Below are 17,130 nucleotides of genomic sequence, written 5' to 3'. Positions count from 1 at the left end.
ATGGAGGCTAGTATGGCGGTAAGCTCCATCTCTGTTTGCAGTAGCAGAGGTGGAGCAGGTGAGGAACCGGCCGTAAGGTCGGACAGTGATATTGGCCCAGTGGCGGGCAGTGGCAGGAGAGGTGGCCCAGCGGTGGGCAGTAATGTTAAAGGCACTGGTGCATCAGCTCGCTCCCTGACGGGAGGGGGGAGCGGGTGTGTGCCGGTGTCAGCTGCGGGAGCTCCGGTGGCTCTTGGCGCTGCTGTTCCTTTGGGGCAGCGGTGTCGTCGTCGGGATGCTGCCGGGGCTAAGATGTCTTCACCTCCCAAAAGAAAGACTGGACTTAAGCCTTTATTTTGTATTGGTGCTGCTGGACCAGATCGTGCGGAGGAGTCTAGTACTGATGAGGCAGAGGGTACCAGCAGAAATAGGGCAGGGGCTGCCTCTAAACAGTCCAGGCAGGCTGTTCGGTCCTTTCTAAAGGGACCAGTGGCCTGTCCTGTGGAGGTGGCTCCGGTCCTGGTACCCAATGACGCTGATGGTACAAAATCTCTTTCTGTCCCAGAACACACCGGTCCACCCAGTGTGAATGGGGGAATTAATGTGGGGGGGAAGGCAGGAGTGAATGTGGGGCGGAATCTGTCTGGGGCTTTGGAGGGTGGTCGGGGCAGTGTGACAGGTGGTATTGGTGTGGGTATGGATTATGTGGAGGAGGGTGGTGAAGGGGCACAGACTAGTGGTGGGAGCATAGGGCCTGGTCCAGTTGCACCCCCAGCGGCTGCAGCAGTGGTACGCAGCTATGCAAATGTTGCCGCTGGGGGAAGTGGGGTGCTTTCCTCGTCCTCGGGCCCTGGGGATGGTGACTTGCATCGACGTGTCCTGGAGGCCTTAAAGAGAGGGGAGAGAACAATCAATGTAGAGGGTAGGGAGGTTGATCTGTCTTTCTTGATAGAAAGGCATGGCCTTGCAGCCTTCCGAGAGGAAAGGGGTAGGGAAACTGTGTGGTCTCTCCCAACAGCCGGGCCGGGTGGTGTCCGAAGGAATGTGGTCCGTCTGAGGTGGAGAGGCAGTGATACATGTCCCCCAAGATCTAAAGTTGTTGAGCTCCTGCTGAGGATGAGCTTCAAGGCAGCCGACATCTTTGCCTTGATACATCCCTTTGGTACCCCTGAATTCGATATCAGCTTTGTTCGGCCGGAGGGGCTTGAGCTTTTTTGGTCGAACTATGAGCTGATAAGGGATGAGCCCGGCTGGCGAGACTTTGCCATTCAGGCGGTGTCTCGCCAAAATAACATCAAGAGAGTGACCGTTTTAACCCGTAACGAATCACTCTCTTGTATTGACATCATGACGTGGCTTGGCCGGTATGGAGAGGTGGTGGAAGTCCCAAAAAAGAACAGGGACGAATATGGCATCTGGTCAGGGGCTTGGACCTTTATGGTCAAACTTAGGTATTCAGGAAACACCGTTACCCACATACCATCTGCCACCTTCCTAGGAAGGGATCGAATCCAGGTCTTCTACCAGGGTCAGCCTAAGCTCTGTCACAGGTGCGGTGACCCCACACATTTCAGTGCTAGGTGCACAGTGATGAAGTGCTCATTGTGTGGGGAAATAGGCCATCTCGCTGCATCCTGTGTGGAGATTAGGTGTCACCTGTGTGGTGACTTAGGTCACCCATTCAGTCGCTGCCCTCGTTCCTTTGCCAACGCAGTTGTTACCCCGGTGGAGAAAGGTCGTGAGGAGGAATCTACTGGGGGGGCAGCTGGCGGGGGTGAAGGAGTAAAAGAGCCAGGGAGGAAAAGTAAGCAAAAGACGCCAGCCCAACTGAGGCGTCGGGATAAGCGCCAAAGGGAGAGGGAGATGGGGGAGTCTCAGGAGCCTTGCGCAACTGTGGTGACCTCTGATCTCATCCCTGAGGCCAATCTTACTGCTGAGGCTCTGAGGGACAGTGATCTGGATGAGGAGATTTGGAGGATTCGGAAAGAAGAAGGTGCCATCTCTTCACTGTCCTCCCATGGTGAGAGCGCGGATGAGGATAGTGGGAGATGGGTGGAGCACAAGCGGGGTACTAAAAAGAATAAGAAAAGGGGAGATGTAAGATCTTCTCCCACCCCCCAGATGCCAAAGGAAGGTACAACCATCCTCCCTCTGATTGGTCTCTCAAACCGGTTCCAAACCCTCCAAGATGTTTCCTCCTCAGAGGTGCAGGAGGCACAGGGTGAGGTTCTGGTTGTCGCGGTGACGGAGGGGCCTGCAGGGGACGTCGAATCCTCTCTCCCTGGGGAACGTATTTCCTTTGGGGGGAGGATCTGCCCAGAGTCGGGGGACGAGGAAAATGTAAATAAAGGGGACATGGATACATCCATTTCACTAAAGAGAGGTAAACCATCATCAGATGAGGAAGGTGGCGGGCAGGATGGAAAGGATAGTGGGAAAAAGAAAGCCGTCTAACTCAATCACCCATGATGGCGGCACCCTCTCCGTTGACGCTGGCTTCCATTAATGTAGCCAGCATTAAGTCAGATACGGCTAGATTTGCGGCCTATGATTATTTTGCCCACATTAATGCTGATATTTTCTTTTTGCAGGAGACCAGGCTAACAGACCTGTCATCTATATTTAAAGCCAGAAGGGAATGGAGGAATGGGCCCTCCTACTGGTCTCTTGCGGCCGAGCCGTATAGCGGGGTGGCGGTACTTTTTGCCGCACCGGTAGAATGCCGACGGGTTATTGAGTTAGAAATGGGGAGGTGCCTGATTCTAGATGTCCTCATGAAGGGACAAGAACTTCGCCTTATTAACATCTATGGTCCACAGTCCAAGTGGGATCGGAAGTGTCTCTTTATGAGGATCAAGCCCTATCTTTTTACAAGTCGGCAGGTGGTCTTTGGAGGGGACTTCAATGCTGTCACGAGGCCCCAGGATAGGGGAGGTTCCAGAGACAAGCTGACTTATGATGGCGTCGCTCTGAATAGTATAGCTAGTGAGGCTCGCCTGGTGGATGTTCACATCCGGCATACACCAGGCCACGCGGGATTCACCTATCATAGGGGTAGTTGTAGGTCCAGGATAGACAGGTTTTATTTAAAGGAGGAAGCCGTCTCTTCAGCGGTGTCCGTTGTTGAGGTGGAGTTCTCCGACCACTGTTTAATTTTGTTTTCTCTGAATGTTACAGAGACCCCCCGGATGGGTAGAGGCTACTGGAAGCTCAATTCGTCTCTCTTGGAAGAAGCGGAAATAAGACAGTCCTTTGAGGATTTTCTTCAGAGCCAGGTACCATTGCTGGGCCTTTGTAGCAGTAAGTCAGAGTGGTGGGAGATGTTCAAAAAAAGGGTTGCGAGATTCTTCCGCCAGCTCTCGAGCCTCAGGAGTCTGGACAGGTATCGCCTGTACCAGGGCCTGAGGAAGAAACTTGAACGTCTTGTCTCGACTGGAGGTAGTCGTGATGATATCTCCAGAGTGAAAGCCTTGCTACTGAGGTGCCAGTACGATAGACACGCATCTTTGGTTTTTGAGAGGGACTACGGGAAGTACCGCTCGCCCGACCCTTACAGAAACTGCAAGATGTCAGTGAATAGTAAAATCGTCTCAGGACTGATTGATAGTACAGGATCCCTGAAAAGGTCCAGATCAGGGATCCTGGAGGTCGTCAGATCCTTTTACTCGCACCTCTTGGGGAGGAAGGATCTAGATCGGGATAAGGCCTCAGCTTTCTTGACTGAAACCGTCCCTGAACCAGGGGTAGACCCCTCTCTTGACGTTTTGACAGAGATGATCCAAGAAGAGGAAGTCAGGGTGGCTATTGATGGTCTTGCCCTCAAGAAGTCACCCGGTCCAGATGGCTTAACATCTGAGTTTTATAAGACCTTTAAGGACACTTTGGTACCCCTCTTGACTGAGGTATTTAATGAGTGTCTCTCCTCGGGCACTCTGCCGAGGTCAATGAGGAGGTCAGCCTTGATCATCTTGTCAAAGGGTAAAGACCCGACCCGCATTGAGAATTGGCGTCCCATAGCGCTTCTCAGTGTGGACAGAAAGATTCTGGCAAAAGTGCTGTTTAATCGGCTGGTGAAGTTTGCGCCCCAGCTCCTTTCGGGGGCCCAGCATTGCTCTGTTCCAGGCCGCAGTACCTTTAGTGCTGTGCTCGGTGTCCGGGAGGCTGTGGAGCAGGGTAGGGCAGGTCACTGGAAGGGGTACTTGCTGTCCTTGGATCAGGCAAAAGCGTTTGATCGGGTTAACCACGAGTACCTCTGGTCTGTTCTTCTGAGATATGGCCTGCCGGGGGGGTTTGTTGATTGGCTTAAGACCTTGTATGCAGGGGCAGAGAGTTTCCCGCTTGTGAATGGTTGGATTGGCCGCTCTTTTGAGGTTGGGTCTGGTGTCCGTCAGGGTTGCCCTTTGAGCCCACTGTTGTACGTGTTTGCAATTGATCCTTTCCTTAGGAGGATTGATTGTGGACCGTTGGCAGGGGTGAGAATGGACCCTGCGGTGCCGGATTCCACTCTGAGGGTGGTAGCGTACGCCGATGATGTCACCATATTCGTCTCCTCGCAAGAGGAGGTGCAGTGTGTGATGTCAGAGGTGGAGCGCTACTCAGAGGCATCTGGGTCCAAGATCAACCAGGGAAAGTGTGAGAGTCTCTGGCTGGGAGGTGGAGATCCTGGATTTGATCTCCCGGACACCCTTCCAGAGCCCCAGGAGTTTGCAAAAGTTCTCGGCATTGAATTTGGCCAAGGGGATTACCCCAAACAAAACTGGGACAGCAGGCTTAAGATCGCCGCTCAGAAGGTGGATCAGTGGAAGGGTTGGTCTTTGACCCTCAGGGAAAGGGTTAACCTGATCAAAACATTCCTGCTCCCTTTGCTGATATATCTGGGCAGTGTTTGCATTTTGCCAGAGCCGCTCTGGACTCGGGTCTACAGTGTGTTCTTCCAGCTGTTATGGGGGAATAGACTGAACCTAGTCAAGAGGGAGGTTACTTACCGTACGAGGAGACAAGGGGGGTTGTGTATGGTCAACCCCGTGGTGTTCCTGGTGAATACCTTTCTTAAGACCAACATTGCAAACCTCTGGAAAGAGAGGGCTCCTCCGTGGGTATTCTCCTGTAGGGGATGGTTTCGGCCTTTCTTCCAGGAATGGGAGACAGGAGGGCAAGTGAAGGATCTCCGCACACCACACGGGCATCTTCCGGCTTATGCTACCCTGGTTCTGAAGGTCATTCGTCGGTGGGGTTTGGGGATGTGGGAGATTAGGACACTGTCGAGGAAACTCCTTGACAATAGAGTCCTGTCATCCCATTTCCGAAAACCGCTGGCGCTCAAGGATTGCCCAAGCCGGGATCTGGAGGTTGGTTTGGGCCTATTGAATTCCATCAGGATCCCCTTGAAGTTTTGGGACTTGGCTTGGCGCTGCTTCCATGGGAAACTGTATGTGAGGGACAATCTGAAGTGCAGGAGCTCTGAGGATCGGGGATGTCCCCGGGAGGAGTGTGGAGGCATGCTGGAAAGCATGGAGCATTTTCTGCTTCATTGTCCCTTTAATACAGAGGTTTACAACAGGGTGGGCGCTTCCATCGGGTGGCCCAGGTTGGCCCGTCTCTCCTATGCGGAATGGGCCTATGGAGCATTCAGAAACCTTGGTGGCTGGGACCAGAGCACTTTATTCCTAGTCAGCATAGTGGTCAGGTACCACACGTGGAGTGCACGGTGTTTAGTGTCGACGCAGCGTAAAATCCTCCCTGTGGATGAGGTGGTTAGGGGCACACTCGGTGACCTGGTGAAGGTGCGCTCTCTGGAGTACGAGAGGCTGGGGGCTGGTAGGGCCTCTTGTCTTTGGAGGGGCTTTGCCTATAAGGTTCCTTAGCCTGCGTCTCCTCTCCTGGTGGTGGGCTGATGCTGGCACATTAGTCTTTTGTTTTGTGCTGTAGAGATACTGGAGTATAGGGCTTGCAGGCGCTGAACTTGGGCTTTCGGGCTGTGTGTGGGGCTGAGAAGTCTCATTATTGTTGGGTTTAGTATGTTATATATTTTTTCAAAAGTTTGTGTATTGTGATTGTCTTTGTGATTATCTTTGTATGTTTGTATAAATTGTATATATTATATTGTATACTGTATATATTATATATGTTTTGTTTGCACCTGGGGTTCGGGTTTAGTGATAGGTTGGGTGGTGGGTAAAAGGGGGGAGGGGGCTTCTGTGGGACTTTGTTGGGACTTTTATATATATATAAAATCCTGGGCTGGTTCATGGACGTCCGTGATCATGTACTGGGGGCATGGGATGCGGGACCAGCTCAGGGCCAAAAAATAAAAAATAAAAAAAAAAAATAAAAAATAAAAAAATATTTAAAAATATCATGTATTGTTTAGTTGTAGGTTATTATTTTGTATTGTGTCTTGTTTAGTTTTAGTTTATTTGTGTAGTGATGTCTTGTTTAGTTGGTGTTGGGTTGAGTAGAGTTATGTCTGTGGTATTAGGTTGTGCACAATGCAACTGGGCCAGGGGGTTCACAATTAGTTAGTTATATAGGTGTATATATAGTGGTGTATATAGGTGTGTTTATAGGTGTATAGTATATAGTAGTGTATATATAGGTTTGTATATAGTAGTGTATATAGTTTATTAATATGTTTAGCTAAATAGTTTATATTGTGTATATATTGTATATAGGTATATGGGTGTATATATTGTATATAGGTATATGGGTTGTCTGTGTGGAGGAATGAGTGCGGGGATGGACCGGTGCTTTATGTTATGGTTTCATTTTTCTATTTATTGTCTTGTTCTGGTCAGATATGGTATATGGGGTGTTATTTCTGTATTTATTTATTGTTATGTTTAAAATTTTAATAAAAGAAATACAGGATGTCACTTAGGATCAGTACAGGATTAGTAATGTAATGTATGCACACAGTGACCCCACCAGCAGAATAGTGAGTGCAGCTCTGGAGTATAATACAGGATGTAACTCAGGATCAGGGTGGTTGGGTGGTGGGTAAAAGGGGGGAGGGGGCTTCTGTGGGACTTTGTGGGGACTTTTATATATATAAAAAATCCTGGGCTGGTTCATGGACGTCCGTGATCATGTACTGGGGGCATGGGATGCGGGACCAGCTCAGGGCCAAAAAAAAAAAAAAAATATTATATGTATTGTTTAGTTGTAGGTTATTATTTTGTATCGTGTCTTGTTTAGTTTTAGTTTATTTGTGTAATGATGTCTTGTTTAGTTGGTGTTGGGTTGAGTAGAATTGTGTCTGTGGTATTAGGTTGTGCACAATGCAACTGGGCCAGGGGGTTCACATTTAATTATTTATATAGGTGTATTGTATATAGTAGTGTATATAGGTGTGTTTATAGGTATAGTATATAGTGGTGTATTGTATATAGATGTGTTTATAAGTGTATTGTATATAGTAGTATATATAGGTTTGTAGTGTATATAGTTTATTAATATGTTTAGCTAAATAGTTTATATTGTGTATATATTGTATATAGGTATATAGGTTGTATGTGTGGAAGAATGAGTGTGGGGATGGACCGGTGCTTTATGTTATGGTTTCATTTTCTATTGTTTTGTTCTGGTCAGATATGGTGCGTTATTTCTGTATTTATTTATTGTTATGTTTAAAATTTTAATAAAAGAAATACAGGATCAGTACAGGATAAGTAATGTAATGTATGTACACAGTGACCCCACCAGCAGAATAGTGAGTGCAGCTCTGGGGTATAATACTGGATGTAACTCGGGATCAGTACAGGATAAGTAATGTAATGTATGTACACAGTGACCCCACCAGCAGAATAGTGAGTGCAGCTCTGGAGTATAATAAAGGATGTAACTCAGGATCAGTGCAGGATCAGTAATGTTATCCCCAACCACTGCTTTATTTATAATCTCTGGCACTTCCAAACATGGCAGAGAACAGAACTCGGCTATGCTCAGACGACCCATAGATAGTGTATAGAGTGGTGGTCGGGCATGTGCGCTTCAGCAGCATTCACTCAGCATGAGGGAGCTCTGTTGTAGTAGTCTGAGCCCCCACTGATCACCTAGTGATCTTCTGTCCTGCGGATGCTTGTAACCCATGTAATAAATGAGTTAATAGGAATCGGAGCACCAGTTTTCAGACACAATGATGTTCTGTCTCTCATTGTTTCATCTTGCATTGTAAAATGTCTATGCAGTCAGCTCCCCCTGGTGGTGGCTACAGGCTAAGACTGTCAGGGATTGTGAGATGCTGTAAAGTGCTGGGTGCTGCTTTCCTTAGAGGTCCTGTAGTAGTTGTATAGTTTTGTCTGTCGTCATGTATGGATAAAGTATATTTATAATAAGGTGCCATACTGTGCACTAGGAATAACAGGTAATTGATAGAAATGTGTGCGTAAAGTAATTACACATATAACATCAGCACCCTCCATATACAGCCTTGAGACCCCCTCACGTAATCAAGGTCATTACTGACAGCTTTGCTCTGTGTTTCGTTGACAGGTGCCCAGATCTCCTGCTTCGCCCCCAGCAGCTTCTCCTGGAGACAGGCCGCGTACGTGGACTCCTTCTGTTGGGCCGCCGTCCAGCAGAAACACCTGTCACACAGCGACTCCGGGAACATCCCCCTATGGCTTCACAAGGTAAGAGGATCGCCCCAGCGCACCATTCACCTGTTCTGATCTCCTGCTTCTGTCACCTCATCTGTTGCTTCTGGTCCCCGATGGTTCCTGTGACAAAGGGTTAAAGTCCAAGTCAGGTACTGTTGCTATTGAGGCCACTGCCCATTGAATATAGTGTATCTGAGCTTCTTCAGAACTAAGCTTCGGTGGATAGCGGGGATAGTGGCACTATTGGGGGTCGCAGCAGCTGAAGTGTCATGTCATGTGGTGCTGCTGCCCATCAACAATAGGCAACAGAAAGAGGAGGGTCTCCTATAGCTGCATGAAAACATACAGCTTACAGGTTGGCAAAAATGTTTAAAAAAACTATAACCTGTGCTTTTTTTTTTTTTAAATAAAAAAAACCTCAACTGCTCAGAGTGCTGTGAGTGATCTGTGAAGTCTATAGACTGTCAGTGATTCTGTCTACTAGACATAGATGAACGGTAAACAGGAGATCCGCACATGAATCTTCAAGATCAGTACTTAAAGGGGTTGTCCAGTGAAATGTTTTTTTCTTTCAAATCAACTGGTGTCAGAAAGTTATATAGATTTGTAATTTACTTCTATTTAAAAATCTCAAGTCTTCCCATACTAATAAGCTGCTGTAGATCCTGCAGGAAGTGTTGTTTATTTACATTCAGACACAGTGCTCTCTGCTGGCCGAGTCAGGAACTGTGCAGAGCAGCAGCAAATCCCCATAGAAAACCTCTCCTGCTCAGGATAGTTCCTGACTCGGCCAGAGATGTCAGCAGAGAGCACTGTGTCTGAATGTAAGTAAACAACATTTCCTGCAGGACATACAGCAGTTTATAAATAGAGATGAGCGAACTTGCCGGATTCCTGGTTCGCTGCGTGCTGTGGGTGGATACAGCGTAAGGAACACCTGGAAAACTGGGATACAGCCATCGGCATTGGCTGTATCCCAGTTTTCTAGGAGTTCCTTACGCTGTATCCACCCTCTTCATGGAGTGAGCAGACAGCGGGAATCAGACGCTGAGATTTCTGGTTCATACGAACCAGAAATCCGGCAAGTTCGCTCATCTCTGCTTATAAGTACTGGAAGACTTGAGATTTTTAAATAGAAGAAAATTACAAATCTGACACCAGTTGATTTGAAAGAATTTTTTTTTCACTGACAACCCCTTTATTACTGACTTTAAAGGGAAACTTTTTGGTAATTTACAGCGGATTATGTACAATCTTATGTCTCCTACTGTACTAAAGAGTCACAGAGCAGTTGTTTGTGCCGCACTCTGGCATGCATCCTCCTTCCTCTTCATGAATAATCAATGCTGCCCGGCCTCCTGCTTGCTCAGCTGTCAGATTGCAGATCAGTCCTCTGTAGGCAGTTTTTCTCTTTAAAAATGTGTGGAGCTGTGGTGTAGGGGTAACTCGCCTGTCTAGTGATCTGCCAGCAGTTCATTCTCTGGTTCAAATCCCCTGATAGAAATTACATAGATGTCTTTTTTTTCCTCATTATTGTATGATTTTTAACACTATGTTCACACACATTATTTTTGCTCAGTATTTTGGTCAGTATTTTGCAACCAAAACCATAAGTGGATTGAGAACACAGAAAGGCTATTTTCTCACACTGTTGAAATTGAGCGGATGGCCGTCATTTAATAGCAAATATTGGACGTTGTTTAAAATAACAGTAATTATTTGCTATTAAATGGCGGCCATCCACTCAATTTCAGCAGTGTGAGAACATAGCCTTTCTGTGTTTTCAATCCACTTCTGGTTTGGGTTGCAAAATACTGAGCAAAATACTGAGCAAAAATACTGTGTGTGAACATAGCGTTAAAAATGATACAATAATGAGAAAAAAAAAGACCTCTATTTAAATTCCATCAGGAGATTCTAACCAAGAATGAACTGCTGGCAGGTCGCTAGACAGGTGAGTTACCCCTAGACCAAAGCTCCAACACATTAGGGAGAAGAGATTCAATTATACCTGAGTGTTTCTTTCAGACATAAACTGCCTACAGAGGACTGATCTGCAATCTGACAGCTGAGTGAGCAGGAGGCCGGGCAGCATTGATTATTCCTGAAGAGGGAGGAGGATGCATGCCAGAGTGCGGCACAAACAACTGCTCTGTGACTCTTTAGTACAGTAGGAGACATAAGATTTTACATAATCCGCTGCACGGAAAATTACCAAAAAGACACCATGCTCTCTGGGGGCTGCCAGCTACAGCACACTGTCAGCACCTTAGGTAGGGCCCGGAAGCTGACAGATTCCCTTTAAGGAGTTAATTAATTGAGTCTGCATCCAATATAAACAATGAGAATTTTTGAACTGCTGTAATTCTACAGTTAGGACACTAGATGGCAGCATCTTACTAATTTGCTTTGGGATTTTTCTAGTATTCTAGCATTTACTCCATAGCCCTCTATTCATCTCAGCCCATTATTCTTGCTGTGTCCGAGTCTAGGTGGTACAAATCACAGTAACATCCACATGATGCCAGGACACAATGCAGAACATTACCCATCATACTGCCCCCCGCCATCTTGTATTCTTCCCATAGTGCATCCTGGTGCCATCCCTTCCCCAGTTAAGTGACGCACACACACCTGGACGTCCACATCATGTAATGTAATCCATCAGACCAGACGCCTTCCACTGCTTCATGCACCAGTTCTAATGCTCATTGTTAAAGCTTTCGGCGAGGGACAGTGGTCAGCAGGGGGCGCTCGGAACATTTTATAAAGCAGAGCAGTGAGCGAAGGGAGTTGTAATACCTGTTTACATAGTCCTTGTTTTCTGCTTGCAGTTTTTCCCATACATCCTCCTCCTGGTGGCCATTCTTCTCTACCTGCCGGCCTTATTCTGGAGGTTTACAGCAGCCCCTCATCTCTGCTCTGACCTGAAATTTATCATGGAGGAGCTGGACAAATCCTACAACCGAGTCATCAAAGCCGCAAACGCCAAGAGCAGCGGCAAGAAGGAAGGCGCCAATTCCCCAACGCTGAGCGACAACGTGGCCCAGAGGTGACGACTGAGTAACAGTTTTGTTATTCTCACTCTGTGAATATAGACATGGGATTGGAATGAAGAGAATAAATAAAACCCCGCTTATGAAAATGTATCTATATATTTGGAGTTGTACCTTATCCCTAATTTGATGATCAGAAAGTAGCGCACACAGGGCTTTCGTTCCCTTACTTCTCTGGCCAATCACATGACCGCACACACTCCTCTCTGCTATACTCTGACATAGTGCTGGTGAAAGTGCCCTGAACAGGCTGCACGGTGTACACCAGGGATGGGGAACCTCTGCCCTCCAGCTGTTGCAAAACTACAATTCCCATCATGCTTGGACAGCTGAAGCTTTAGCTAATGGAAATTGTAGTTTTGCAACAGCTGGAGGGTTGAAGGTTCCCTAAACCTGGTTTACACAGTACGCTACTATAAATGGTATGTACACTATATAAGTGGTATGTCAGCAGAATTGAAAGGGACCGCAGCACAACAAAGAATAGTTAATACTAAACACTGGACTGCTCGGTGGTGGTGGGGAGATTACACTGCAGCACTGTGGTCATACAGCAGTAGATACACTGGTATTTACACAAGGCACAGCTGCATTTAGCTTTAGAGATGAGGGAAGCCTTGATTTACCTTTCAGGCAAAGTGTGGATCTTCAGCAGATAGACGGACTCAGAATTAGAGGTACACATCACAGGCTTTCTCACTTTCCTACACATAGTGCCTGCAAAGCCCCGCCCCTACCTCATGTGTTCTGTCTTGATCTAGCTGTTACTAGAGACAGATTTCCCTTAACAACAGACAGTGGATAGCAGATTGCAAGTAAGAGCCAATCCTAGTGGCCAAGACATTAGAGTTTTTTCTGGAGTAAATGAAGGGATTTCGAGGTAGGTTAGGGATCAGTTAAGGTTACATTTTTATTGCATGTGATACCTGGAACCATTGACTACTGACCTGTATAATACACGTTTCTCTACAGCGCGTGGGAGATTTCGGAAGGACCCATCAAGTACCCGTTTGTTGAGCAGTATCTGAAGACAAAGAAGACCTCATATAACCTGATCATCAAGTACCTCATCTGCCGATCCCTGACGCTGGTGATCATATTCTTGGCCTGTATCTACCTCGGCTTCTACATCAGCCTCTTCTCCCTGACAGACGAGTTCAGCTGTAACATCCGCACCGGCATCCTGAAGAACGACACTACGCTGCCGGCGCTGATCCAGTGCAAGCTGATCGCGGTCGGGGTCTTCCGGCTGCTCAGTTACATTAACCTGATCGTCTATTCTTTTGTCCTGCCCTTTGTCATCTACACCATGCTGGTGCCGTACCGGAAGCGCTCCAACGTCCTGACCGTGTACGAGCTGCTGCCCACCTTCACCCTTCACCAGTGTTACTCCAAGAGCTACAACGACCTCAGCATCTTCCTTCTCTTCCTGGAAGAAAACGTGAGCGAACTAAAGTCTTACAAGTTCCTTAAGGTGCTAGAGAACTTGAAGGATACGGGAGAAGACTTTGACACCCTTCAGCTTCTGACGACACTGGGAACCGTAAAGACGGACACGGTGGATGGAAAGCAGACGGCGTTTAAAAGCGCCACTCTGCCGCCTGAAAAGCAAAATTCTACGGAGCTTAAAGGTAAATGTGTATTTCCTGCTTCTCCTTATTGCCTTTATAGGATAAGAAAAGACATGTCTACTCTCTTACAAAGACAGCACCACCCCTGTGCTCAGGATGTGTGCGGTATTACAATTCAGCTTCATTCACTTCTATGGAACTGAGCTGCAAAACCCCCACACCCAAACTTAGTACAGGAGAGAGGTGCTGTTTCTGGTAGAAAGCAGCCATGTTTTTGTAAGTCTGGGCATCCCCTTTAATCTTACTAATATTCTCTATAGTTGGCATGGTGCCACCTGATTCTGATCTTGGTATACTGCCTCATAGGGACCACAAGAACGGGCAGCAGTGCCAAAGTTTGTCCACTACTCCATTCATCCTCTATGGGAGTTCGGAACTTTATAGAGGGCTGAACTGTTATGTATTAAGCAGTGGTCAAGTACGAGCACTGCTGCTTTGTTCCAGAGCTCAGGCTGCCGCCAATCCATATATATATATATATATATATATATATATATATATATATATATATGTATGATAACTTTAAGGCCGCTGTTAAATCGCCTGTCCTCAGAATGTTATATATAGATTTGTAGTTTACCTTTATTTAAAAAGTCTTCCGGTACCTATCAGCTGCTGTATGTCCTGCAGGAAGTGGTGTATTCTTTCCAGTCTGACACAGCTCTCTCTGCTGCCACCTCTGTCCATGTCAGGAACTGTCCAGAGCAGCAGCAAATCCCTCTCCTGCTCTGAACAGTGTGGTTCAGGCAGACCAGTCTAACTAATTGATGCAATGCCAAAATTTAAGTGTGAAAAAAACCCTCTCTATGCTCTTGTCATTGTGCGAGCCTTAAAAATAAGCCCTAGTTATAGTCAGCTGACCTGATCCCTGACACTGGTTGCTGAGCATCAGCCAATCAGGGCCAGACTTGTTATGCTCCGCCCCCACCTGCTCAACACTGCTGGGGAGGCAAGAGGGGTAAGAAGATGCACAGTAGGGAACATTACATAAGGGGAGAGGGAGGTATACAATATGGGGAAACAGCTACAGAGGGGGCAGGGATGTATACAGTATGGAGGCTTAAAGAAGCAGTTCACAAAAAAATTATCGTAGTCTTTAACTACAGGGGAACATACAGTATAGGAGCCTAACAGCAGTGGGACACACAGTATGGCGGGTAACTACTGTATAGAATGGAGCTACAGTGTAAGGGTATACTGTGTTTCTCTGAAAATAGGACCTACTCCAAAAATGAGCCCTGTTTGTTTTTTGTTTTTGTTTTTTTTTATTTTATAGAAAAAATTAATATAAGACCCTGTCCTGTTTTCCGAGAACCGCAGTTATACACATACATAGAAACCTTTCCGTGATAAAAGTTCAAATCCATCCATCCCCCCCCCCCCCCCCACACACACACACACTTTTTATATCAGTGTGTGTCCATGTCCATATCCTTAGGATGGCCATAACTATTACAGCGCTATAGGTTCACACTCACACTGCACTGTGTTTCTCTTTACAGATCTGGCAAAAAATGACGGAGTAAAGACGTCCACAGACGACAAGAAAGTCCGACAGAGACTCCTGGATTCTTCGTGCTGATCGATGCCGCGACCTTTTCCAACTATGTTTACAGCAGCCACTGCGCTTCCTCGATCCGAGAGCCGACGGCCAGAACGTGGCCGGTGCTCCGCTATGACCACTCAGGTCTTGCTAATAACGGGCCGGGAGAAGTAGCCGTCTGTTCATGCTGGACCTCATAGACGGCACCGGAATGCTCGCTCATTGATTGTTTGCCATACTATCATGAGCTGACAAACCACTACAGACTGACCAGTACCTCCAGGTATACAGCGCCTGGAAGTAACGGACTATGTGACGTCAACACTGGATGTAACAAAACTGGGGAAAAACTGCTAGAATTGTAAAATAAGTGTTTTTACAAGGTTATTAAGTTTACGTTAATGCACTGAACTATTGTTTCTTTGTATCTTAATATTGTCATTGTTAGGAAAAAAAGTTTTATGCCCCCCCCTCCCACCACCATCTGATCGGTAGCATGAGAAGAAAGAAGCGCCCAGCCCTTCTCTCCCAGTCTCTCCTCGCAGCACTAGACGGGCTCAGCTTCTTCCTACTTGTTCTGGTATTTGGTGGAGGGCTCCCAGACAACGACTGATGAAATGATTGACATGTCAAAGCTTGGTTCCACTATCAGCCCTGTCCACATCTTTCTGGAAACGCTTTGGTTTTGGTTCTAAGCAGTTCTCAAGCAGTCTGACTTCTGATCTGTTAACAGGGGCAGATGTGGCTTTTGTGCGTTGTTCTATGCTGATAGAAGTGAACACAGAGCGCCTTTAAAGGGGCAGGAGGGTATTTTTCACTATGGCCAGGGAGTTGGCGAATGAAAGCAACAGCATCCACTTACCTCCCTGATTCCAGGGGTTCCGCCTCTGCCCGTTATCCCTAGACAGTCAAAGGGCATGATGGGAGTTGTAGTTTTGCACCCCTGCACTAGACTGTCTAAAGATGTTTCAGATTCTCCGACAGCCTGAGCCACTGTGCTAGATCTGGTGCCGTCGTAGACTGTCTAGTCTAAGTTTATACCCTGTAAGTGACAGATTTCATCATCTCTTTTAATGTGTTTTTTTTTTTTATTACCAAAAACCACAAAATAGTCGACGTGTAAAAAGTTCTGAAACCTTCATAAAGAATCAGGCAAGTCTGCTACATTGGAGGCCCATGTCTCCTGAAAATGTTTCCAAGTCTGGATGATGTTCTATAGACATATAGGATGCATAGAGCTTTCATCCAGAAGAAAGAGCACCCTATGCCCCCTCAGCTTTTGTAGTACTACAGCCTGTGCCTGTTGGGGCATGCTGGGAGTTGTAGTTTTACGTTTGCTGGAGATCCATCAGTCGAGGATTAGTAGTCTAATGCCACTCTAGGTGGTTAACACGGCTGTGTTGGGTTCTGGAATACAACCACTAGGTGGCATTAGTGAGACTTGTTTCTCTCTTCTATAGGAGAGCTCTATTGCATGGGTTATACCTCATAGCGGAATCTCTGCAAGGAGATTGTGTCTTTCCTTGTTTATACAGGTCTCTACCTGACCAGACCTAAAGCTGCACTGGGTACGAGTAGTCACTTTTTTTTATGCTTCCCTCTTTTTACATATCTTATTGATATCAGATGTTGGTACCAGTGGGTTAAATCTGTCAAGAGCCACCATGATCAATAGAATAAATCGTGTTTTGTAGATACGAGTGGCTGAAGTGGATTATTGTTGTACATGTATATGTATATGTGGGTGTGTGTGTATGTATGTATGTGTGTGTGTTTATATATATATATATATATATATATATATATATATATATATATGTGAAAATTATTTATGTTAATTTGTTTTCCCTATGACCCATTGGCATCACAACATATGGGGTATTATCGCCCCTGCGAGCCCCTGGGACGAAGGAATATTTAATGAAGTAATCAAAATAAATTTTATTCCCCTCCTCCAGGAAGTATAAATAGGCCCCGCCGCCCTGGATCATCAGTCAATTATAAAGAGTAGAAACAATAGGGAGGGAGTCTTGTGATGCCAATGGGTCTTAGGGAAAACAAATTAACATAATAATTTTCACTTCCCTTACGTCCCATTGGCATCACAACATATGGGGAATTAGCAAGTACTGTCCCCATCGGGTGGGTTACTGATCACAGCAACATTAAGTACAGATTTAGCAAACATTGTTCTTGGAGAACAAATGGACTCCAATCTATAATGCTTTACAAATGTAGAGAGAGAGGACCAGGTGGCAGCCTGACAAATATCCTCAAGAGGTACAGATGATCTTTCAGCCCAGCTGGAAGCCACCGCCCTGGTA

General features: G+C 46.5%; 1 protein-coding gene across 1 annotated transcript in view; it reads left to right on the top strand.

Annotated features, from left to right (window-relative positions):
• PANX1 (pannexin 1) overlaps positions 1–16,499 on the top strand; it is a 32,530-nt gene extending 16,031 nt beyond the window's left edge. The window contains exons 2-5 of the mRNA XM_069971982.1: positions 8,470–8,609; positions 11,411–11,628; positions 12,605–13,263; positions 14,766–16,499. Of these exons, the coding sequence (XP_069828083.1) occupies positions 8,470–8,609; positions 11,411–11,628; positions 12,605–13,263; positions 14,766–14,845 (1,097 nt within the window). The 3' untranslated portion in view covers positions 14,846–16,499. The remainder of the gene's footprint in view (positions 1–8,469; positions 8,610–11,410; positions 11,629–12,604; positions 13,264–14,765) is intronic.
• Positions 16,500–17,130: the final 631 nt, after the last annotated feature.

This window comes from Dendropsophus ebraccatus, chromosome 5 (genome assembly GCF_027789765.1).
Source record: "Dendropsophus ebraccatus isolate aDenEbr1 chromosome 5, aDenEbr1.pat, whole genome shotgun sequence".
Lineage (NCBI taxonomy): Eukaryota > Metazoa > Chordata > Amphibia > Anura > Hylidae > Dendropsophus > Dendropsophus ebraccatus.
Note: the sequence above shows the minus strand (reverse complement) of the source record. Positions and strands in the feature narration are given on the sequence as shown.